Source organism: Streptopelia decaocto, assembly GCF_964273445.1.
Source record: "Streptopelia decaocto genome assembly, chromosome: 3".
Taxonomy (NCBI): domain Eukaryota; kingdom Metazoa; phylum Chordata; class Aves; order Columbiformes; family Columbidae; genus Streptopelia; species Streptopelia decaocto.
Window position 1 is genome coordinate 117,158,288 of NC_138656.1, and position 25,634 is coordinate 117,183,921.

Sequence of the window (25,634 nt, forward strand, 5' to 3'; positions counted from 1 at the left end):
ATTGGGACATCCTAAAAAGTGCAACACTGGTGATTTCTCATTGTCCCTCATCACACTTATTCCTATCTGTCCTTGTTCAGTTATTACCTTTTCTCTTTATTTTTTATTAATAATAATTCGAGCCAAGAGCCACCTTCTGCTTTAAGCACCAAGCTTATCACTGTAATCATATTGTCAATGTAAAAACATGCCTGTGCTATGTATTTTAAGACTGGAGCTGATCAGAAGTGCCCCAATAGAAAGTGCAATTTCCATAAAACCAGCCATTTCCAGAAGAACACACACACAAAAAATCATCAGCGTCTGGCAGATCTTTTTCACTGAACTGCGTTTTTGGCATTTAGTTCAGACACAAAGCCCCATTACCTGATGAATACTCCACATCCCTGACTAAGGGTGTCAATTCCTGTCTGAACTGGAAAGAGCACGAACCAGAACAGTTTGCAGGGACATCGTTCACCACCACCACCACCTGGAGATAGAGAAGAAGGTCATCCTCAAGCCAGGAAGGGGACAGAAATGTTTTCTAGAGCCACATCTACCGGGTAGATCTGCAGAACAATGCCAGTAGCCACACTGAGCTATCGAGAACGTTCTTACTGTGCCAGCACAGGGCACCATCAGGCAGCTGTTTGTCCCGCTGCAGACTCATTACAAATCTAATTTCAAGGCTTGCTAGGGCTCAGTCTTAAGCAAAGGAGAGCACAGCTTTGGATGTTTTATCACCAGCCTTTCTCAGTGTCTGCAGGATTCTATCTCGCGTCTTGCTGGGAGCCACAACTCCTCCAAACTCCTGCTCTTCATTGAAGACCCTGCTTGCCATACCCAAGGAGTTCTCACCCTGCCTTGGGAACAAGTTTATTATGATTAAAGCACCCTGTAAGACTAATTAGAATGGATATCAAAATGTGTCCTTGCAGCATGCAGCCCTCATTTTTTTTCGTTTGTTGTTCATGCTGAAACAAGAAAGCTGGGATGTGACCTTGGTTATCTAACAAGAGATATCAAGAGGTATCTCTCCTAACATCTCAACATCTCAGAATGGTCAAGTGGCAAAGCACAGGGAGTAGGAAAGCCCCACTTCATCTCTCTCCCAGGTATTAAGGGTGTGTGCCAAGAGGTCATACCAATGCCTGCAAAAATCAAAAGCAGACTGTCTCTGAGAAATGCAGGGAGCACAGAGTTGCAAGGTACTCTGCTTGAACAGAGAAACAATAATTAGAGGGACAATTTTACACTTGCTACTAGCAGCAAGCCAGAATAAAGTTTCAAAAATGAGGAGGAAATCTGATTGCTGCTTCTGTTCTTGTTTCCTTTGGTCTATTTGAGGGTATGTCTGTACCACAGATGGCAGAGATATCATACCTGGTTGAGCCACTGGAAGTAGGGATGTAGTCATCATGTCTGGGGAACAGGCTTGCCAAAAAAACTAGGATGACCTAGTCCCAAGTGCTGCACAGCTGTGCTTCGAGCACATCCAGCATCACTCTGGTTTAACTACAATGCCCAGCAGCCTTTGCTGCAAGCAAAGCCAGCAACGCGCATTGCTCAACAACATCTGAGTTTGCAGCACATGACTCCATCCAGCAGACTCATTCAGCCAGGAATCCCTCCTCGCTCCCTTTTCGTGCAAGAACTGAGACCCACAGAGGCTGAGGGACTTGCCTAATTCACAGACTAGTACCGCAGCCACCACCTCATTTATTTTGCCTATCAGTGTAACAGCTGGAATTCTGCAAATTAATAGTGTCATTCCTGAGTTTGGTGGCCAGCACCATAAGACCCAGGGGTGGTACAAAGATGTCAGCCCTTGGCCACTGCCTCAAAAGAAATAGGTTGTCTTCCATCACTCATGATGATCATTCTCCTCACCTGCAATATGCTCTTGGAGGAAAGTCCTGCTGCACAAGCCAGGGAGATGAATCTGACTGATTCATGGCAAAGCACGGAACAGGAGATTTCCGAAAGAATTTAATGGCAAAAGTAGGTTCCTGAATACCTGTGACCTCCCTGACTCAAGTGAATCAGTAGGAAGTGTGACAGCACATGAACTCACCTGTGGTTTGTTATTGAAGGTAGCAAGCATGTCCCCAAATATTGGCCCAATAAACACACCCCCATCATAAACCACACGACTAGAAACAGTTGGCTTCAGACCAATGAGGTTTTCAGCAGAGACCTGGAAAAGAACAAAGAATCTGAATTCCTTACCCCTTTCTATCCTGTGATTTTAAATTAAAATCTTTCCCCCAGGGTTCATACAGAGTCATTACAAGGCAGCAAATAACTCCTGGAAATCTCTTCTCACACTTCTTCTGTGACTTCTACCTCTAGATCTAAAGTTTCATTGCCCAAGACTTCACAACACCTTCCTGTTCCCATCCTCACCTTACAGGTAAGAAACTGAGGCAAAGAGATTCAGGAACCAAATTTGCAAATAAACTTCCAATACTGACAAATATAATTTGGAATCAGGCAAGGAAATAGGTTTGAACATCGGCTTCTCAAAGACGGGACTTTAGGTGATAAAAAGACCTGTGCTACAGCTGAAAATGCAGCTTAAGTCTTTTTTTGCCATCCAGGTCAATGCCTTGAGCATGAGAATTCTTTGCTTCAAAACTAATTTTACACTTTTAGAAGCTGGATATACAAATAAATATTTTTTTCTTTCTGGGAAAGAAGCAGCTCAATCTGAGTCCTTATTCAAAAAAGATACTTGTGCTTGAAGGAAAACTTACTAAATCTTGAGATAGGACAGAGTGAACTGAACCTTAATCTGTGACTTAAAAGAACCATATATGAACCCATACAGAATAGTTCTTAGAAAAAGACCTTCCTGTCCCGTGAATGAAGCCACAAACCTGTGTTGAGATTCAGTTACTGAACTATGTGATTATAACTATTTTCATTTCAGTATAGCAGACACTTCATTCTGCACAACTGCAACCAAGCACAGAACTTACAATCTAGCTTCCTCATTTTGAAGCACAGACTCTGCAGATGTAATTTCTTCTCCTGTAACTACAATTGCTTTTTTAATCATCTAATCTGTAATTTGCTTAAGCTGCTATTCCTGATGGGAAGACACTTAACTTAAGGTCCCATCCGTGTCTGCATAAAAACAAATGCTGAGAGAATTAATCAGCCAAGGCCAAGACTTTGAATGAGGTTCAAAGCAGGTGTTAGTAAAAGAAATTACTATACATTGATAATAATGGGCAAGTCCCCAGCTTTTGTCTTCCAAGTCAGAGTCCAGATTCTTTCATAGCAAGAGTTTGAGTCTTTGGTCACGATTAAGTCACTGGTGTTGAAGTACGGGGCTGTAGAACTGCCGGTGTTGTCTTGCAAAAGCTGACGGAGATGGTGGGAGGAGATGTGCACTGAAACGCCTGCAAAAGACATTAGAAAAAAGTGGATATCCTCATCCTTAGGAGACCACAGCTACCTGCTCCTAGAAAAGAAAGACGTTTCATTATCAGTGTGAGGCTGTTGTGGTTCAAATATCTGTAACTACCAGCAGCAGAGAGAAATTTAATGGGTGTCAAATGCCAAAAGATCTGCACTATTTAATAGCTTAGAAAACCTAGAAACATTTTCCCAGTTGGGACCATCAGAAATTTTGTGTAAATAATACTTTTCATTACATACAACCTACATTTTTGGGAGGCGTGAAATTTCAATGTGCAAGTTATGCTCCTTCAAAATAGAAAGGTCAGAACCTACCTAGGTGTGAGGGGCATGGGGGAACCAGCCTCTCAAGAACACTTTGGAGAGTTCAATCCCAAATAAATACAAATGATGTTTAATTTCTTTTGACATAGACACCTGGAGACATCTAAAGCTGCAGATATAATAAATATTTCTAAACCAATTCATAAGAAGGAGGGGAAAGTACAAGACCTGGGAACAGGGTAAGAGGAATGACTCTGTTTTTAAAAGATTATGTTCAAAGCAGGGCACTATTGAGATGCATTTTCCTATTTTACCATTTGACTTTATAACTGAGTCACCAGTTCCTCAGTCAAGAACTTTATAATTGGCCTTGCTCACTTTAATCCTAAGCTTCTTTGATTATATATACCAAGTGCAAGAAAACCTAACACACCTAAAGGGTGATTAACTCAAGCAATTGTATGCACAAAGCTTGTGTGGTATCTGCAAACCAATTAACAGTCCCGATAATCCTAGAAGAGAATTAATTTCCTGGTAACCTGCAAGGGTCTTATCATACAAGAAAATCAGAAGTACACATGTTGGAGAAACATCAGCGTAATGAAATCTTGAGATGCAAAATCTTCTTTAAAGCCAAGTATTTCATAGTGGTTGCCTGGATTTTGGAACAACCCTGCCTATAATCCTTAAATCTTGTCTCAAATGACATAAAATGCAAAGATCTAGAAACTATCACAATAAGTTTAACCTGCCGGACTGTATCCCAAGCATTTCCAAGTTTCAATATTGTCTCTTCTTCACTTGGCTTCCTCCAAAGGAAACCCAGGAACTGGGCTTGCATCTTCTCTTACCTGATATTACTGTGTTGGCCAAGTGGATGCAGAAAGTCCCTCCGATAGGTGGGGATGACTTTTGGAGTCTCTGAATGGTGAGGCCAACTCTCACATCCTCCGTGGAGACATAGAGGTAGCCATCCTCCTTAGAGCCTTCCCCAAGCAAAGCACCTCTGTGTGACAGGGTTTGCATGAAGACATAAACAGTCAAGAACCCCACTTGTGACACCCCCATGTCAACCACCACCCATGGGAACAACAGTCTTGAAGGACCTGGGGAGAATACATTCAGAGTTCAAACAGAATTGAATACTCCCAAGTTATACCTACATGATGTAGACAACACACATGACAGAAAACAGTGGAAAAATACCCTTTTTTTAATTGTGATAGAAGAAATAGTTAATGCAACACCAAGCACAAGCAAGTCCTGCCCCAGTACTGGTAGTTTTAAAGGATCAACAATGCAGCATAAAGCTTTTTTACTTAATCCTGTAGTCTCTTTGAGTCTATTAAAATCTTAATTCCCCTGAATTGCAACAAAATTTCATATAGGACTTCAACCAAACCCCAGTTTCAAAAATTTAATTTTTTTTCCCTTGTCACTAAAACTCTCTTTTTTTAAAGGAAAGATAGACTCTCTGTGATACAATGATGCCACCATGTGGTTAAGTGTCTGGTTAACAGCTGAAGACTCTGAGCTCAGCCACGGCTTTTGCAGAGCAAATTTTAATAATATGAAGCCAAAAGGACCTGAGAGCCTTCTCATCTGATGTACAGCCAGTACATCAGATTTTAGCTAATATTTCTGTCCCAACTGTTGCAAGTAATAATAAAGCCCAGAATATGCTCAGTTAAGAAAAAGAGCCAAGTTTATTTTGAAGACATTCTAAGACAGTGACCATCCCACCCATTTTTAAAGCATGAACTGACTTTTCTTTTCAGTCTTGACTTCAACATCACACACCGGTTTCCTTTATTTCTTCTTTGGTGAGATGGAAAAGCTGACCAGTGCCAAACATTTCTTTTTCTCCTTGTTGAGAGGTACTGTGATCAATCTGTCTCATAATCCTCTTTCAGATAAGCTAAACGTTGAGCTTCTTAGATCTTTCCATCCAAGGCATTTTCACACCAGTCTTTTCCTTTGTGCTGACCAGGATTATGTCTCTGAACCCCAGCAGGTGACTGATGAATTCACCAAAGCCTTGGATTTCACTTGGCTGCTCTGGAAACCGGACCAAACAGGCTAATTTTCTTCAATTTTTAGCCACTGCTTAAAGGAGAATATTTCTCTCTTTAGGCCATTCAAAACTAACGACACATTGCTTTGCTTTTGCTGGAAAGAGGAGACACCACAAGGTAAGACACCAAATTAAGTTACAGCAGACTGACGTTCACCTTCTTCTGAAAGGAGCTTTCCTATGGACACCTGAGCAAGTCAATAAGTGAAGTAACTGATCCAAATGAAGAGCTGACTGCTGTAGAGAAGGGGCTGCATCATTCCAGCTTCACTCTTGCCTGGCTCTATCCCCACTAGGTCCTTGCTGACTCAAGTGGACACAATCCAACATTTACAGGACTTATTCTCTGCCAGTAGGGCCCTTTAATGTTGTTCTCTCTGATCTGCTTAACTTTTGGCTTGACCTCCTCTTTCATGTTGGGATTTCCAGAACACAAACCATCTCAGTAAACAGAGACACATAAGGTGGACTTCCATTGACTAACACAGCAACAGGTGTTATTCAAGTTGTTTGGGAGCATCTCTGGCTGTTCTCCATCCACTGTTCCAGAAGGTCATATAGTTCCTTCTAGTCCTACGTCATATCTTGGTGGCCCACACATATCTTACATACCCTAGATTAGCTGAAACATCTTAAGTACCTCTGGTTCAGCAGCTGAATGCCACTCATACTATGGAACTTCAAGAATCAGAAGATCTGATTAATACCAGAATCAGGTACCTTTCACTAAGATGTCTACAACATAGGTTCAAGATCCTACATGGTGAGCAAAGCTCAAAGCTGAGTACAAATATCTCTGTGTGATTCAGCAGTTTAAACAGTCTGAAAATGGTCCATTAGAAATGCCTAGATGAGAAGACCCCAACGAAACCACAAGGACTGCCAAACTGCAACCTTATCCTCCACTGCTTCCCATGTCCAGTCTTGGACAAAACTTGCTCCAGATGTGTCAGGTTGAACTGCAGGATTACAGGTATTGAGATAACCTACTCACTGTCCATACCTTAGGGAGAGAAGGGGCAGACTTGCACCACAGCCAGACACCATCCAGGACACATTGTAAGTAGGAGAAGAACCCGTCACAGATACTTTTTCAACTACTCTCCCTCCCAGCCAAGGTGGTTTGGGATCCCTCTGAGAAACTGAAAGAAAAAGAGCACACGCATTCATTAGAGCAAGGAAAATAGCTGTCTTTATGCTGAGGTTATTTTCAATTCATAGCTTCTTGGGTTTTTGTTTTGGTTTGGTTTTTTTTTGGTGTTTTGTTGGTGATGGTTTTGTTTTGTTTTATTTTTTTCTGGGCAAGACAATTGAAGAATTTGTAGAAACACATTTGAAAATAAACAAAAATACTTTTTTTTTGTCAATTCCTTCTTGATTGTTTTCACCACAAAAAATATAAGTTCAAGAAAACAGAATTACTTTTGTGCCTGTTGTGAAATACCCTTCCCCTTTGAAAAAGTTTCAACCAGCCCCATAATTAAATATTTCAATGGAGTAGCCTGGAAAGGTTGTAACATTAACAGAAAAGAAATAAAAAGATTCCTTTACCAGCCACAGCTCTGTCTGCAATGATGACTTCATCAAGGTAAAATGACCCAGATTTTTTATTTTGAAGTACAGGGCTCAACAAGTCAATCTGATGCACAAACACTGGAGAATTGGCAGGGAGGTCCTGGAGAAGCGCGGAGCGATTCACACAACCCTTCCAGAGGTCAGTGCAGGTGAATGTCCAGCTGGAAGACACCAAAGATGTGCAAGCTCTCTTTTGCTATGAGGTAGTGGCAATAATTGACTTTTGAGGTGCTTTGTGAAGCTTCCAGGTGACATCAGGTACTGCTGTTATTACTACAGTTGTTACTTATACATAAGACACATACTCAATGACTTGTGGTCACTCTCTATATGTCTTTGTTGGGTGTTAGTGAGAAACAAAGATTCAGATTTCTGTTTAGGTATCCATCTGTGCATCACAAGACTGGGGTGTGAGAATGACTGTGGCTGCTCTATTTTTGGCAAAAACACTACAATAATCTCAGTCACTTCAACAGGAGTAAATCCAGAGATCAGGACTCTTGGGAATACCATATGATTTCTCAAGGCTTCCATCTCTCTCCATCGTGTAGTAATTTAATCCAAACCCCTTTTTACCCTTCCAGGCATGCACACACACCCCTCACACCACCTTACACATACCTGAGCTGCCAAATTATCTTCCTGAAGTTCTCCAGAGACTCCTGATTTTTTAAGTTTGCCTGCCCCTAACTGTAATTCTAACACCAAATGTTTCCTGCTCATCTAAGTGAAATAAAGAAAGCCAAAGATTATATCAACTTTCAAAATTTTGTTTACCAATGATCTCACAAGAAAAAAAAAAAATCATCTATTTGTCTCACTGCAGAAAATCTATATAATCATAACAATCATTTGGGTTGAAAAAGACCTTTAAGATCATGGAGTCCAACTGTTCACTTAACTGTCAAGTCCACCTCTAAACCATATTCCTAAGAACCTCGTCTATGTGTCTTTTAAATACCTTCAGGGACGGTGACTCCACCACTGCCCTAGGCAGCCTGTTCCAGTGCCTGACAACCCTTTCCTAATATCCAATCTAAACCTTCCCTGGCGCAACTCGAGGCCGTTTCCTCTTGTCCTATCACCAGATTTTTGTCCTAACACCCAGATTTACTCAATAAGTCCTCAAAAATAATGGAAATATGTCTGAGGAATGCCTTTGCAGGGCCAGAGGATGTGTGAGCTTCCCCCAGCTGACAGATTGTTTCTGTACAAATAAGAACTTATTTCTAGTTTTCCTTGGACACCTTACTATGGTAAGTGTCATCACTGGAAACTATAAGCATCTGGATACCTTTTAGAGTCGGCTTCATTGAAATCGCAAAGGCAGGTAAGGTTCCTCTTCACTGAACATAAAGAGACATTGGTGTAGGACACTGAGATATGAAGGACATTGCTCATATGGCCTTTATGTGCAAAACACACCTGCAAAAATGGGGGGAAAAAAAAAAAAACTTTCACAAATCAAAGCAGGTAATTTATGAGTAATGTCCATAGAAGACATTATATTCTATTTCATATTAGTAGGGAAATATTTTATTCAAGGTCAGATTTGGTTCTTAGTATTCACTCCCCAGTGCAACCTGCTTAGCAGAAGCACCCACTTACATGTGTGTATTCAGCAAGGTCATATCTTGGTAGAGTTGATGGGGAAGTTTTCACCAACTGGCTTGGTCTGTGAATGCTGAACCTGCCACAGAAAGGTTCTGTACCACTGACAATGTGTCCTGTGGTAACGAAGTCCTTCATATCTGACAGAATAAAATATATAAATATATAAAATAATAATAATTAAAAAAAAAACACAGGGGATGACAGGCTTGAAAATAATTCAGAAGACACAGTCAGGAGATTCATGAAAGCACAGGAAGTGAGTATCCAATACTTGTCAAAAAGTCTTTTTCTTAAGTATTATTCTACCCAGATAAATTGTGAACATCTGCAGGGTGATTGTTCACCAGTTTAAGGGTGCTGAAAAGCACGAGGGACCATTAAATTACTGTTCTGACCATAAAATCTCATGTCAAATAACTCTGTCTTTAGCCAGATAGAGTATTTTGACCCAATCTCTTTCTTTCCAGAAAACACTCAGAGAAAGCTGGAAAATTATGTATAAAGCAATAGTGAATCCACCTTCCCCTTGGAATGTTTGTTCCATTGGTCTATCAATGATGTTGTTGAAAAACTACTGGGATTTCTTCTGTTTCTAGTACATAAGAGAATTTCTTCCATCGGTAAGTACCGACAACTCAACTTTTCTCCCAGTGAAAAATAAAGCCTGCCAAATGAAGTTAATAGCAGGGCTTGAGGGGAAAGAAAAAAAAAAATCAAAATGTGGTCATTTTACATTTTGGGTCTTTGCACAACAAGCGATGGGCCTGTTGAAATCTTCACTGGAAGAAATTATGAATGCAGTAGTTTGGCGGTGTTCAAGGGCAGACTTTGTAAATACAGGGCAAGGAGAATCACTAAAGTACATATATTTAAAAGAAAAAAAAAATCACCCTCAAGAGAATAATTGAGCTGAAAATACTTTCTATCTGGAGAGAATTAATGATTAATTATTTTACATAGTCATCCAGTTTTTAGTCTTCCCTAGGTATCCGTTTTGGTTTCTCTTGACGGCAGGACACTGAGGTAGATAGAGCTTGGTCTGAATGTGTGTGGCTGCTCCTTTATTCTTCTGTCATCCATTCACCACAATTTCACCATTGTTCTCCTGTCTTTTAGGACCTAAATAACCATCATTGGCTTTTAGCTCAAGTTTTTCCTTTTTGTTTGTTGGCAGAACTGTAGATTTGGAATCACATAATTAGGTTAAGAATGTCCAATTTCTATTCCATTTTTTTTGCCTAAAGCTTCCCTCCATTAACAATTAAGTTAATTAACTACTTTCCTCCACTTGGAGGAACCAATCACCAAATATACATATTACTGGCTAGGACTTGTTCTCCATCCATACTAAATACAAGGACATGAGACGAGGTGTCTAGGCAGTCATCTGCTTTTTGGCATAGGATTAAGACACTGTTCTTGTTGTCAGGTATATAAAATAAAGGAACATTCTGATGTGCACAATAGCTTCATGATAGCAAACTATTATAAATATATATATATTTTTTTACAGAAGCAATTAATGTTTTATGCCTGTCTGACCAGTCAAGTGTACCACAGATATTTGCACTGTTTCAGTTTCAGTCATCAAGAAACACTGAAAGTGAAGAGCTCCAGAGCCAAAATCGTTCATTTCCACAGCCTGAGCTGTAGCCATGGGCTACGCCAGGTTTGCTTTTCCAGCAGGCATATTGAAACATCAATAATTTCACATGTGCCAGAACTTGGATTTTTTATCTCTACTTCTAATAGTGATAGAATCATTGAATTGTTTCAGTGGAAAGACACCCTCAGGATCATCTAGTCCAACTGTTCACCTAACCGAACTCTAGCATTAAACCATGTCCCTAAGAACCTCATCTAAATGCCTTTTAAGCCCCTCCAGGGATGGTGACTCCACCACTGCCCTGGGCAGCCTGTTCCAATGCCTGACGACCCTTTCCGTGAAGAAATTTTTCCTAATATCCAATCTAAGCCTTCCCTGGTGCAACTTGAGGCCATTTCCTCTTGTCCTATCACTTGCGATGTGGGAGAGGAGACCAACACCCTCCATTCTCCAAGCTCCTTTCAGGCAGTTCAGAGATCAGAAGGTCTCCCCTCACCTCCTGTTCTCCAGCTGAACCCCTCAGGCACAATCGCTTCTCTAGTCCTGCTGGCCAAACTATTCCTGATACAAGCCAGGATGCTGATGGCCTCTTGGCCACCTGGGCACTCACTGGCTCATGTTCAGCTGCTGTCACCAACACCCCCAGGTCTTTTTCCCCCAGGCACTTTCCAGCTGCTCTTCCCTGGGCCTGTAGCATTCATGGGGTTGTTGTGACCCAAGTGCAGGACCCAGCACTATCAACTAAAACATATTACCTGCTTTAATAAGTGTGTTGCAATGACCACATCATGCAACATATTTCAGAAAGAATGTCTCATCACTACATTAATCATATTGGTTTAAATATCTGTTCCATAAACTCCCCCATCAGAATACATCCAAATAATGAATAGCTGAGAAACATGAATGTATGTACTTAAACCCATCAAAAGTGTACTTTTAATGCCATTAAAAGTTTGAAGGTCATTTATTTCATAAAAGGAAATCAGCTCTCACAGTAAATACTGCTTATTTGTCACAGAAGATCACTACCTTCTTTCTCAAAGTCATCGTGGAAGAGGATTTTAGCAGAAGCTGGCTTGGTTTCACATTCTATTGAAAGGAGTTCCTCTATTGCTGTTTGCACCTTTAAAAAAAATTAGGAACATGAAAATTAGCTGCAGTCCAACAGTTTCTGGCTCATTTCAGCAGAGAGCTCCAACACACATCAACACGTTTTTCATCAGGTGGGGAGCAGTGGCGAGGCAGCTCTGAATGAGCAGGTAATCAAATGGAGCTGAATTTTACCATCTACAACACAGAGCATAAAATTTCAGGTCTGATACCCTTCAGGAGTGTGAGACATCCTCAGAAAGGTGCAGATTTCTTATACAAATTATATCACGGCCTGGGCGTCTGCATGCTCCTCCTGTTGTGTTGACCAGATGTCCAAGACTCACCCAAGGTAGTTTTGACAGTGACCAACTACTGCATCAAGAGCCTATGGGATTTTGAAGAAGCCAGACTAGAGCTCCTGCCTGGAGGAAGAGCCATTCACGACAAATTACATATTAGAGAAGAAATCCAAGGGTCCAGTACCTAAAGATACCACACACTTCATTGCAGACTTGACAGGCCAAGGTCAGATGTTGTGATATGCTTAGAATATAGCTGGGAATCAATCCCCCAAAAAATCTCACTGTGAGACACTCCCAGTCACAAAAATCACTTCTACATCATGTAAAGTTTATCTCAACTTCTGGGTCAAACACTTAATGGCTGCCAAGTACCAGAGTTCCCTCCACTACACCCCAGCAGAGGACTGGGTGTCTGCATTTAAGGATGCCTACCTGGTGAGCCGTAGCATTTGTGGGGATCAATCTGCGTGATATGTTATTCCAGGAGACACTGAAACACCCTGTACCAGACACAGTCAACATCTGGCAGACAAAGAAACAAACAAATAAATGATATATGAGATGCACAGTTTTCAAACCTGGTGTATGGATCTTCTACTGAGGATTTTACATCCAGCATCTTGCCTTTTTAAACCCTCTGTAAATCAAAAGTACCTTCAGCTGCTCTTAAACTGTTTTTGTCCTCCACGGTCTTTCCTGACACAAGCCTTGGGCTCCCATTCTTAACATTAACAGGACCATAAGGGATACTGCACCTGTGCAGATATTCTGACAGCCACTAAAGCTTCTGACCTGCGGCTCTGAGATTTACACACCAGAACAAACTTTGCTCGTTGCTGAGCGCTTCATCAAGCTGAAACTTTCCATCATCAAGTTGCAATATAGGGTTGACTGGATAACATGCACTTTGAGTGCTCTGATACTAAGAGAAGGAACTAAAAACTATCTCCAACTTGTATTAATTAGTGTTAAGTCATGAGGTGAGGTGCTAATGTAAAGATAAAACCTGAGGGGAGTCGGCATTGCTTACATTTTAAAACATAATGCAACTATAGGGTTCACATCTGCCCACCAAAAAGCCACAAACACCTTCAGCTCATGATGTTATTAATCAGATTTCTCAGCAGGTTAAAACAAGGTCACATCGAGCACGGACAAAGCCTTTACAATTAGGATTTGCTACCATCCCTGTCAACTGAACCAGGGCTGATCCAGCTGCCAGGTCCAAGCACAAAACACTGACCTGCACTTCTGGACGCTGCAAGGCATGAGCCCGAATTTCGTGCCTCTCGATGTAGTAGTTGTTCACCACATGGGGATTAAGCCACGTGTTATGTATCTGGACTCCGATTCTCATCCCATTGCTGGGCACCTCTCCATGGTGCAGCGCTTCCAGGTAGTACTTGGAGCCAACAGTTAGTTCAAATTTCTGGGATTTTGGCTGCCAACTCTCACTCCAGCTCTTCACCCAGTTCTTGGACCATTCTGAATTACCAGCAGGGAGAGAAGCTATTCTCACCTGTGTCCAGATCAAACAAATTAATCACTAACAGAGACATTTCGCCATCCCCAAAAGACACTTCGTTCAATATCACAGCTCAAAAAAAAACCAAAACAGACTTGTGCTTATAGCTGATAGCAGTGGGTTGATGATTGACCCATTCCTTCCTATTACACAGGAAAAAGCTGCCATCTCAGATAGCTTTGGTTTAGGTTTTGATACTATAAAGTTAATTCTTATGGCTGAACCTAATAACAGTTCCCATACAGCTTTTTATGGATGACTTCAGTTCTACATCTTATGTCCTCCAAATACGAAAGAACTATGTCTACAGTCTTCTGAGATGCAGTAAGTTACCATTATTAAGACCAGTAATGCTACTTTTTAAAAAATAAATAAGGAGAAGTAATTTATGTTACTCTAGCCCTGTTGACTTACTAGGCTTAAGAACAGCTTAGATAAATAGATCACCATTTATAGGCTCCCGTCAGCTTTACAAAGGGAAGGACCAATGTCTTCAAAGGGCAGAATTTCAATAGGGAAAAAAAAGAAGTAAATGGAGGAAGTGAGATAAAAAACCTTCAGGTTCCCTTGCACAGGTTGTTAGTGATGCTGATATAATGAACTGAAAAAATAAGGTCTTCTGGAAATGGCAATCAAAGTCTCTGATTGCAAGAGTGAGTGTTTTTTATGACGTGAGCAGCTGATAGGGCCAATATAAAACAGCAAATCATACAGTTTTCACTCTGTAACAGATTAATAATAAGGGTCAATAAGCCAATTCATACTGGGGAAATTCCCACTTATGATACCTTAATTAAAGCTCTTTCCTATCAAGTTGTCCTTTTTTTCTCTGCTAAGAGTAATACCTTTTGTTCTGGATCCTGGGACAAACTTAAATGGAGAGACGCCTGACCATCCGCCTGAATCCAGAAGGTGTAATTGTTGGTCTGAGGAGCCACAAAAAATCCACGAAGCCTGGAGCTAAGTGAAAGCAGAACACCCATAAACAAAAGCAGAATAACCATAATATGCAAAAAAAATACTGAAAAAAAAAAACACAAACAAAAACAAAAACCAGCCCCACACCCCACCTTCACATGTACACTGATTAACAAGGAAAGACTGTGAAACCAAGATATAAAAAACAAATTCAGTGATTTTCAAGCTGGAAGAAGCTCATAATGAACTGTTTTTGTATTAAATGTTGTTTATGATTTACAGAAATTTTCAAACAAAAAAAAAAAAAATCCATGAAGATACGTATGGTTTTGTTGTTGATGATGTTTTTGTGCATTTCTTCTCAAGCAAGGTCTTAACCCTGAGCGAGCAGAAGACTCAGAATCATGCACAAGATCAACTGAGGAAAACAGAGAAGTAATGGAAAAATTAAAACATTCGTGCACATTGCACAGCTTTATAAGGGTGTATCTGAAGAGACTATGAGCACCAACACAATTGGGATATATTCGCATCTTGGGGCAAATCAGTTTATTTCATTAACTCCAGCTGCCAACATCAGCTGAGGATCTGGCCCTCCACATCTGTCCAAAGCTCCCAAGACAGCTTCTAACTGGAGCTCCTTCCACCTCCGCAGCAATTCCTTTTGTGATATTTCACCACATCTACGCCAGGGAGAGCAGAAATACTGATTTAAAGAAAAAGGGGGGGAAATAAAACCCTTCCCTGCATATTTGGAGCTTCAAAAGGACCTTGGAACAGAGGGTCTGCTTTGATTTATAGAAGCTATGAAGTAAGGCTCTGCTATAAAGAGCTGTCAGGTGGTATTGCTACACTTTACACCGCTACAGGTGATTGCCGTGGCTTCATCTCTTTTCAAGATGACTGAATACCTGAAGGACTTCTTTGCCCCAGACAGAAATCTTACTGGGGAACTGGCGTTAGGTACAAACTGCCATCTATATCCAGGACCTGCTTCTGTCAGATCAGAGGCATCATCCCAGACTTCAAAGAGAAGCCCTCTGTTTCCTAGAAAGTTAAAATAAAAGTGTTCTCAGTAGCAGCCAACAGAAATCCCAGAGCACATGCTAGAATCAGTGGTGTAAGGAAACAGGCCAGAAAAGAAAATTTCAATAATAAATTGGCTCTGTTTGTGGATCTTTTTCGCAGTCCAAGGCAGCACAGAGATCTCACTTTAGGGAATTTGTTCTACCTTGAAATCTTCCACCAGAAAGAACAAAATTCTGCAGAGAGCAGGGCAGCCAACCAAGTTCATACATCTGCTCCTGCAGGAAAAGGTACTGGGATGACCCACAGTGAAAATGAGCTGAGCCTCATTTTATGCACAATAATTTCCTACTGCAGTGCTCCACTCAAGCAATGTCCCAAGGAGCCTCTGCAGTAGCTCTAGTTCAGCTATCCTTCCTTTAAATATTATCCATATTTTCTTCCCCTCATTTTGCACTGCACTATGCACCAGGTTGACCTTTGTCCCACCATCACCCATTTGCAAGCTGTGAGCTGAGCTCTCCACTGTGCCTTTCCTTGCTATAGGATCATAGGATAGTTTGGGTTGGAAGGGGCCTTCAAATCTCATCCAGTGCCACCCCTGCCATGAGCAGGGACATCTTCACCAGCTCAGGTTGCTCAGAGCCCCGTCCAGCCTGGCCTGGGATGTCTCCAGGGATGGTTCATCCACCACCTCCCTGGACAACCTGGGACAGGCTCTCACCACCCTCAGTGGAAACAATTTCTTCCTCATGTCTGGCCTGAATCTCCCTCCTTTAGTTTAAAACCATCACCCTTTGTCCTATTGCAACAGTTCCTGCTAAAAAGTCTGTTCCCATCTTTCTTATCAGCCCCTTTTAAGTACTGAAATGCAACAATAAGGTCTCTCCAGAACCTTCTCTTCTCCAGCTGAACACCCCAACTCTCTCATCCTGTCCTCCCAGCAGAGCTGTTCCAGCCTCGGATCATTTCTGTGGCTCCTCTTCCCTATCAAGTCTGGGAGAAAATGGCGTGATGTGGAAGCAGACACCATTTTGGAAAGCCCCGTTTCTTGATTGCGTTAGTCACCAAATTATTTCTGTCCTCCATTTTATTTTCAATTATGGCACCGTTTTTCTTACCAATAGTACACTATTAAAAACTATTTGCTTGTTTGGACTTTCAGATATTTGAATACTGTACCTGGTTGGGGGACATCAAGCCTCCTGCCCTTGCCAACAGGCTCAATGGTGCATCTGATTTGCCGGGGAGAGACGTGCTTGACTTTACAAGGGACACCTGGCAGCAAGAAAAGCAGACAAATGAGACTTGGAAACACAGCTGAGCTGTAGCGTGAACCCATTTTGTTTCCAAAAGGTATCAACACTTTGCTAAAAGCCTGGGCTTGGACTGTTCAGGCAAGCAATATGGGTCATGCCCACAGTCAGAATAACTGGACCTTCCTGATGGTGAGTTCTACAGCCTCCACACTGGTATCCATCAACATCAGTTGGGTTCTGTGGTCAGGGCCATGACCACTGCATTGAAAAAAATAAAAAAGAAAAAAAAAAAAGAAATTGAATACATTTCTCCTCTTACCTGCAACAGTGACCTGCACCGGCTCCTCAAAGAAATCCCCTGTGACAGTGAGATCGGTGCCTCCTCCAAGACTCCCACTGTCTGGGAACACAGAGGTTATCTCTACAGAGGAAGGAAAAGGGGAATCACAGAATCATTCTGGTTGGAAGAGTCCAACTATTAACCTCACAGTGGCACTAAACCATGTCCCTAAGAACCTCATCTACATGTGTTTTAAACCCCTCCAGAGATGGTGACTCAACCACTGCCCTGAGCAGCCTGTTCCAATGCCCAACAGCCCTTTGGGGAAGAATTTTTTTCCTAATATTGAATCTAAACCTCCCCTGGCACAACTTGAGGCCATTTCCTCTCATCCTATCACATACTACTGAAAATAAGCATTGGAAAGGTTAATCCCAGCCCTATTTCTGTCCAACTCAGCAGTGCATTTACACTGTTTCCAGCCCAAGCGGGCTCTTGTGAATGAAACAGGCATCACACTGACACTTCATGGGGTTTTTGGCAGCCACTGAGATCACACCAGGAATGAACAACATGGATAACCTTGTCTGACTCACTTCTTAATGTAGCCTGTAGGGCTAGATGTTACTACACTTTCCAATCATCCCTTAGGCTTCAGGGTCAACTGGAGAGCACTGTACATCTGATGTCCAAGTGTCTGCATCATGACTACGAGAATCTTTTGGGATTTTATCTCTTTACAGTCATGCCCTTCCACACTGGATACCCATTTTTCTCTTTGATGACAGTAACTCAGATGTCCTAGTTTAAACACCCAATTGTACCTGTATAGTTCTGAAAAAAAAAAAAAAAGACTAATAAAAAGATGTGGGATGTTTGTCCAGATCTGCGTATTTTTCTTAATTTATCTGATGTTTAGACTTCACTTCACAATACTGACTACTATCAAGTGAAATACAATCTACTGGATAGATCTGGCAGATCTTGTGTCTGCTGGTGCTCTGCTAATAATCATCTCCATTCAGGGTTATTTCATTTTACTATGCCTCAATTTGTAAATAAAATTTGACATAAAATTGACCTTCTCTACAAAGTGGTTTGAATGTATAGATGAGAGAAGCTCTATGCTATAAAAAATATGCAAAATGCAGTCACGTATTGTCTATGTTCCATAAGGAACTAGAGCTTTCCTTACATTAATTTCAGTCAACTTAATGGGAAATGCTTGATGGGACCTTGCTGGGGACTTGTGCAGGTGAACTAAGTGGCCTTTCAGCTTTATACAACCTTTGACTAAGGTTGAAGTCTGCTTGCCCATGACCATAACCTTGAGTGGATGCTCAAGATTTCATTGTCTGCTATCTACAGTGTAGCTGTAAATGTCACATAAAGTTTATTATTGTTAATGTACGTTAATATTATTTATATTTTTAACTAATGATGTGGTAACCTGTCATCCACTATTCATCCAAAACTCAGTTCTTGGAGTGGTTGTACATAATTTCCTCCTTGTAGCTGATGTGGGATCTGTCTCATCCTAAGGTCTGCATTTCTAAAATCTCAACCTTACCAAACACAGTGTGATTTAAGGGGGAAAGGTTCATCTACGTGCGACATGTCCAGTCTACAACTGATCTGACCAGAAAAGGAAAAAAAATAAAACAACGTCACCCCAAACCCTGCCACACTACTGTCCTCTGACTGCCTCAAGTTAGGCTGTCCAAAACAGAGTTCAAACATCTCCCTGTCTAAGAGGAGCACTAACTCACTGGGGCTGTAGGATATATCCCCTGGCAGCACAACCAGTCTTAGCATTCAAATCTAATTTTCCTGAAATTTTTGATCTGCAGATTTTTGTGTAGTCAAGCCCATAGCAGGGAATGGCACACCCAAACTGAGGGTACAACAGGATTATGTCCTTGAGAAGACCAACAGTGGAAAGTCTCCTTAGACCATGCTGGGACTGCCAAGGGACAGTGCAGGAGTTGAGGTGGATCAGTGAAATACCTGAATGTGTTTGATACAAGAAAAGCTCCTGTTTGGCACTGATGAGCCAAGCATCTTTGTGTACTGCTGACCTGCAAGAGGTAGAAAACGTCTGAGATATCCTTGACCATTTAAGTAAGTAGAACTTCTTTTTCAGAGCTGGACACTCACTCTCCAGAGAAACAGTGAAACATTTGAACAAGGACCAACAAGACCCTTCACCAACACACTGAAGCACTGATTCAAAAGACTCCATCACACGGCTGAAATTCTTTGTTAGAAGTACTGTCCCATTGTAAAGTACAGCTTTGACACTGTCAACACCCATTTTCACCTCATTTTTTGGCTAATTTTTTTCCCCATTTGGATGAAGAGTTAAAAGTGAGGTGAAAGGATTTTATTCACCTAGGATTAACAGACGACTTATGATTTGAGCACTGAAGCTATGGTCTTAAAACCCCAAAACAGAGATGCTTTGGGGGAAGAACATTCCCTTGTTCATTCCCAATCTGATGATCAACTTCTCAAGATAGCAAAACTTCATTTCTAAGCAATGAAACACAAGATTCAGTAAAAACATCATACACTTATCCTGAAGCTGTGTCCCTGTGCAAAACCACAGAAAAAGGAGAGAAAAAATATTTGTTTACTCACTTTCCTTTGTTAAACACCGAGAAGCTAACATTGTGGGACCCTGGAGGAGAGAAAAGAAATATACTTTATGGCAGAAGTTTGGGGGGCTCCATGAAGAGTGCATCCTACCAAACCTTGTCCAAGTGTCCCATCTTGATTCTCCTCTTCCTTACAACAGTGTAACTGTGTTGATTGTGGGAGAGTGCTCATGCAGGAACTGAATCCAATATCACCTTAGGGAGCTTAGACCCTTAGATCATAGTCAGACACTGTACTATAGATAAGTGCAGTTATGTATCTGAACTTGCAAGCTGAATTTCAGAGGCAGGATTTGGTTACCTAAGTGCTCTGTGTTGTCTTATACTCCATGGATCCTATCTGACTTCACTTGCCATGCTAGGAAGGTGTAGACATCCTTCAAGACCTCCTACACCGCTCTGGAGACATCCCAGACACCCTAAAACATCTCTAAATTTCAAGCTATTGAATTGTGCCACCAATGACTACATGAGAACTAGACATTCAATTCTATTTCATATATTTAACTCAGGTCAACTTTCCAAGCAGGAAGCTTGCTGCTCAGACAAAGCCTCATAAAGAAATCAGAAGCTTCTTCAGAGTGCCGGCAAGCAAGCAAAAATGAAAGGGATCCAACCTGCTATCAGAGGAACCATAAACAGAAGTGGGCACCTAATTTATTCCTCACTGATAACAGAGCAGTAAATGGGAAGGTCCATCACATATAAGAAGAAATAGTTAAAATAACAAAAAAAAACCAAAAAAAAACAAAAAAAAAACACCTGAGCAAAAGCCCAAATGACATTGTTAGAGTCAGCAATGTTCACATCATCTCTGTCGTGGTTTCTCTTGAGCACCACACTTCATTTTCTCCAAGGATGTGCAGAGGATGTGAATCACTGCAGTGGTTGTGTTGAACTGTGGTAAACCCTGACATGAAGCAGGTGAAGTGGGTTCAACCCTCAGCCAAATTCCTGACTGGAGACGGAGTGGGAACTTGTGATGGACACCTTCTCTCTGTCCTCTAGACCTGCAGGAATAACAAATCCCCATGTTTTTTCCCCTCTTTTTTCACCAACCTATGTGATTCCCTTCCACCCGGCACTGCAGGGTCCCCCATCCATCCTCTGCCCAAATAGGGTAGCTGTGGAAAGACAAATGACTTTGCTAAGCCTTGTGAGCAAAAGGAGAAAAATACAGTGACAATCATCTAACTAAAGATGTGGACTTACACATCTGAGCTAGTCTTTAGAAGTAAAAGAGAGAAACAGGTGAGGTAGGAGAGGAACAACCCATCTTCCCACTGACCATCAGGAGCTTAAGAGGAAGCCTACCAGCAACACCCAGCACTCCAGGTCATTTCCTTTACCCTTGTTACCAGAGGTTTAGACTGTTGGTAACCTTAAGAACCCCCATTTGAAATAAGAGCTGAGGGAAGACAAGTCTGGGAACAGGGTGAGGGTGAAGAGGACAACGAAAGTGTTTCCCCTCATCTTACTCCTCTGCAAGTCCCTAATCTGAAAGAAGGAGCCAGTAGCAATTAAACCAGATATGCTGGAATCACATCAAACTTCTGGAGCCATGGAACAAAGCAAGTCCCATCATCAGCTCACATTTGCATAAAAGTACCCCTCCTGGGAGTTAGAAGGAATTTTACATTGCAATAAGAGGGTCTACTGAGGACCCCGGGAGTCTTAGCACTGACTTCTGTGGGAACAGGTTTTTCCCCTTATTCCTTGTAAAAGCAGCCTCCCTTTTCCAGGGCTCAGAGACACTGTGAGAAGTGCAGCATTCATAAAAGAAAAGCTGGTGTGGAATCCATGGGTTTTTTCTGTAATTCAACAGGGTGCAAGAGCCAGCATGCTAAAACATCTCCTGCAACTAATAGAAGACAAAGATATATTTATAACAGTAAATGAACAGTGTTGGAGCCCAGGCACCAGAGCCTGACTGCTTGTGTTGCTGGATTTTTAGAGTTCTATTTGCCCAGTTTGGGCTCAGGTCAGCTAATCCACCTTTCAACTTAGAGTCTATATATGACTATGCATTGACCATTGAGTCAACAGACAGCTTGGAAATGGCTACACTGTTTTGGAGTCTAAAGAGTTGAAGAGAACAGATGTGGCCAGGGCATAGTGTATCATCTACAGAGCAAAGAACAGCCCCTGGTCCTGCCTGGTTATATTTAAGGTTGCAGAGAGACAGTAACCCTCACCCACCCATCACAGACCATATTGTCAACTCCACATGGTCCCTCTCCACCTTAAGCCAAAGCAGAAAACTTCTTCAAAAGCCAAGTATTTCTTTAGTGCGCAAGCTGCACTGACCCCTTGCATCAACACAAACCAAAGATAAGTCAAGAACTGACATTCTTCCAGCTCGCCTGTCAGCAAAAGAGCAGAGACTGGTCCATCCATCTCCTTCTGCCACAAGGACAGCTGGCCTAGGCAAAAAGTAAACAGGGAAGATGAAATACAATACAGCAAATTTTCACTAATGAAATCCTATTCCTATTAAAATCAGCAGCCAATATTTTCAAATGGGACAGAAATTTCACCTCACTTGTGTCTAGCATTTATCAATGTCCTAGAAAACTAGACAAGCCCTTATCTCTTATCTTACCTTAAAGAAACAATATGGCAAGGGACAGCTTCCACTGAAGAGGAGAAATCAGGTGGGAACAATAAATTCACAGTAGTTAGCACAATAAGCAAAGGTCGGCAATGATTCTTTGAGAGTTAACAAACAATTAAGGAAAATATTCAATTAAAATATTCAATTAAAACATGTAGTGCAAATACTTTGTTATGATCCGTGCTTCAGACTGCAGTTTTATGACCTTTTATTAAGAATTTGCTTTTTTTTAATACAGTACTGAGATGCCTTTCCTTTTAAGGCTGAATAGAAAAAAATTCAGTGCTGCAAAATGTTTGGTTCATCATCACTGGACCTTGCATCCCACACAAAGCATGGAAAAGTGTCCAAAACACACTTCAAAATATAAAATGGTTCTCCTTTTTGCTCCAAATCCTGAATCAGTATGACTAACTGACAGACTGCTCTGGCCAAGTCCAAGTCATTGCCTAGTGCATATTTAATAGCACACCAAAAATGGGGAAATTATCCATGTGCAGCTACAATGTGAACCTGATTGGTATGTTAAAATTTTGAGGCCATTTCATTTTTGGCAATAGTGCCTTTAAGCTGTAAATAAGTAATCTGGCAAGGGAGCATGCAGGCATGTCCAACCTGCAGTCAGACAGAGCAGCCTTTCTTCCCACTGATCAAAGGTTTCACGGTTCCACTAGAAACAGGTAAAAGAATAATTAATATTGAACAAAAGATGCTAATGTGCAGTAGGGCTGATAAATGGGTGCAACTGGCATGGCAGGAATCTGCACTGGACTTTCATTCATGCTGGCGGAGAATTTAGTAAATTAGCAAGGGACGTTTCCATTGAGCCTGAGAAGTATTTAAAAAACATCTAGTGGTCAAATATCTGCCTCTGCAATTGAAATTTCTAACTACTGAGAATACACACCTTCCCTGGCTACACACCTTCCCTGGCTCCTGAAACGATCCTCAAAATGCCACACAGTAACTAGAGATTAATAGTTTATCTTTAAAATACTTATCTGGGCTTACTTCTTCACTGCCATTGACACAAGTGCAAGGAAATCACAATCCAGTAGTATCTGAGAATGCTTCCATACATATGGAAATACATATGGTAGACGGCAGGTCAGCATTCATGCTCATTTTGGATTCACTGTGTTTGAAGTACTGCTGGCCTGAAGTAAATTTTTAAAATCTACCTGTTTTGCTTTGTTACATGTAACCATAGGAGCAGCAGAAGATAAAAATCAAACCTTCCTTGAGAACAAGGGAGAACCAGAGAGGGATTAAAGCAGTGAGCAACAGAGCCCTTTGTATCAAAACGCTTCTGCTTTGTCTTTCAACTCACCAAAGCATCTGCTTCAAACTAATAGTTTTTCTAAAAATGCAAATGGAAGGGAAAATTTATTTAACTTTTAGATTCTGACATTATTTTAATTAGTTAAATTTTAATTTGCTAGCCAAAATAAGATCTACTGCAACCAGATGCAATTACAGTACAATTCACACTGAGCTGTGATTGACTGTGCTGCCAGTAAACAAACCAACTAGCTTAATGGACCAGTTGCAATTAGATTAACAAAGGTTGCTGGAGCCCAACTCATGAGCTGCAATAAACCACAAAGGAAGTAAATGGCAATTCTGGGCCAACTGGTTGCAATTTATTGCTGTCAAGAAGGCTGATAGAAGAAACACCAGTTTACAGGGACAGGGTCAGATAGCAGCCAATATATAATTACCCATCAATATAATCCACGTTGAAGTCCAGGGTCTCATATCTTTCAGCAATTGTCTTCCCATGGATCTCTATTAAATTTCCTGTTTAAAAGGAAACAGGAATTCAAGAGAGTCTTTTAGAAGCTGAGAATCTGTATTTGCAAATTTTATCAGCTGAAAGAATAAGCTCTTGGTCTTTGCAAATTTTGCAGAGAGGTGCCCAACTGACTGCACTGATGGTCTCAGCTTCTACCATCGTTCAAGGTGACCTTGCACTTAATACTCTTTTCCCAAAACTACACTTGGAGATCAAACATTCAGCATAGAAACTTCCATACAGACACCCTAAAGCAAAGTATGAGAATCTGGAGCTGAACTGCACCTGAAAATAATTGGAAATGAGGGATGGACTTAGATTTAGGAGCATCTATGTGATCTAATCATCCAGGTACCTCTCTGCACTCTTGCAAGACCAAAATGTTTTTATCCATCTTGGCTTTGGAAATCAACATCTCAATTTTCTCTAAAGAAGCCTGCAAATACAAATAATAGAAATAGGGCGAAAAAAGTATTCCAGATGGCAATCAGCTGTTCAGACCTAAAACAGCAACTCTCTTCTCATGTAACTTTGATCCAAACCCATTAACCAAAAGACCTGTATGGCATTACAATATCATCACCTAATAGCTAATTCTTCTTAAGGCTATTACTAAATAAATAAGGTCAGATAACTCAAAAGTTGAGCCTATTTAGACCTCCCATTTCTCCACCCAGGCAAAGTTGGGCTGCAGAAGCCAAGTACCAAATAGCCTGGCCACTGTGCATCACTCTTGTACCCAAAGCTGCAGACTCCCTCCCCTGTGGAAACCCATTTTCCTGTTCAGCATGAGCTTGGACATTAAGTTCAGAAAGTGCCTATTTCAATCCCCAGCAAGACAGATCCCTCATAAGGAGAAAGACAGTATGGAACATCAAATAATAATTAAAGTGGGCTCCTGCTTAAAGAAAGGTCCCGTACCTGGGATGCCAGATGGTGGACTAATTTGGTAAACCACAGGTGTCTGTGCATCAGAAAACTGCAAAGAGGAATTTGTAGTTAAATGGCAGTCATTTTCGCAGCAGTCCAACGAGATCTGATTACGCATTGCTCACAACACAGTTGGCAAGCACATTTCAGAGACTCACACTTCAGATATGATCTTTGAAGCAGAGAGTCCTGCTCTAAGAAGGGAGTAAGCACAAATATCCCCTTCTTGCCCCCTCTGCATTCAGAGTATGGCTTACTGCTATTTTTACATCTTCCATGCCCATGTTGCCCACCTTGGCTTGAGTCGGTTCCAGAAGACATAGTTTAATACATTATAAATTTTCTAAGCCACGCTTTATCCAAAGTTGAGACCTCCATTTTATTTTCCATTATGGCACTGTTTTTCTTACCAATAGTACACTATTAAAAACTATTGCTACATCACAGATAGCCTTTAGCAAGCTTGTTGGGTACCCTACAGCAGTGCAGCAAAGAAAATGCTTGTATTGGCCCATATTAATGCAGTATGTTAGAGGTGTCTTTGGGAACGCGCTACCTTGGCCTCTGAGGTAACAGCAAGGAAATACTGGAAATCTGTTGTTGGGTACTACTTTTGAATTAAACAGAGGCCAAAAAAAAAAGCAGAAAGATTGTCCTTTGAAACAAGGGTCTCGGAAGACAGAGTACAAACA

General features: G+C 41.2%; 1 protein-coding gene across 1 annotated transcript in view; it reads right to left on the reverse strand.

Annotated features, from left to right (window-relative positions):
* Positions 1–25,634, reverse strand: part of PKHD1 (PKHD1 ciliary IPT domain containing fibrocystin/polyductin) — a gene marked incomplete at both ends in the record, with an annotated part of 268,094 nt that overhangs the window by 234,789 nt on the left and 7,671 nt on the right. The window contains 21 exons of the mRNA XM_082047184.1: positions 367–472; positions 2,057–2,179; positions 3,205–3,389; positions 4,524–4,678; positions 6,750–6,888; positions 7,298–7,482; positions 8,616–8,746; positions 8,930–9,072; positions 11,574–11,667; positions 12,371–12,460; positions 13,182–13,457; positions 14,309–14,423; positions 15,293–15,428; positions 16,590–16,685; positions 16,986–17,087; positions 18,954–19,024; positions 19,587–19,626; positions 20,663–20,727; positions 21,952–22,026; positions 23,939–24,017; positions 24,934–24,991. Of these exons, the coding sequence (XP_081903310.1) occupies positions 367–472; positions 2,057–2,179; positions 3,205–3,389; positions 4,524–4,678; positions 6,750–6,888; positions 7,298–7,482; positions 8,616–8,746; positions 8,930–9,072; positions 11,574–11,667; positions 12,371–12,460; positions 13,182–13,457; positions 14,309–14,423; positions 15,293–15,428; positions 16,590–16,685; positions 16,986–17,087; positions 18,954–19,024; positions 19,587–19,626; positions 20,663–20,727; positions 21,952–22,026; positions 23,939–24,017; positions 24,934–24,991 (2,464 nt within the window). The remainder of the gene's footprint in view (positions 1–366; positions 473–2,056; positions 2,180–3,204; positions 3,390–4,523; positions 4,679–6,749; positions 6,889–7,297; positions 7,483–8,615; positions 8,747–8,929; positions 9,073–11,573; positions 11,668–12,370; positions 12,461–13,181; positions 13,458–14,308; positions 14,424–15,292; positions 15,429–16,589; positions 16,686–16,985; positions 17,088–18,953; positions 19,025–19,586; positions 19,627–20,662; positions 20,728–21,951; positions 22,027–23,938; positions 24,018–24,933; positions 24,992–25,634) is intronic.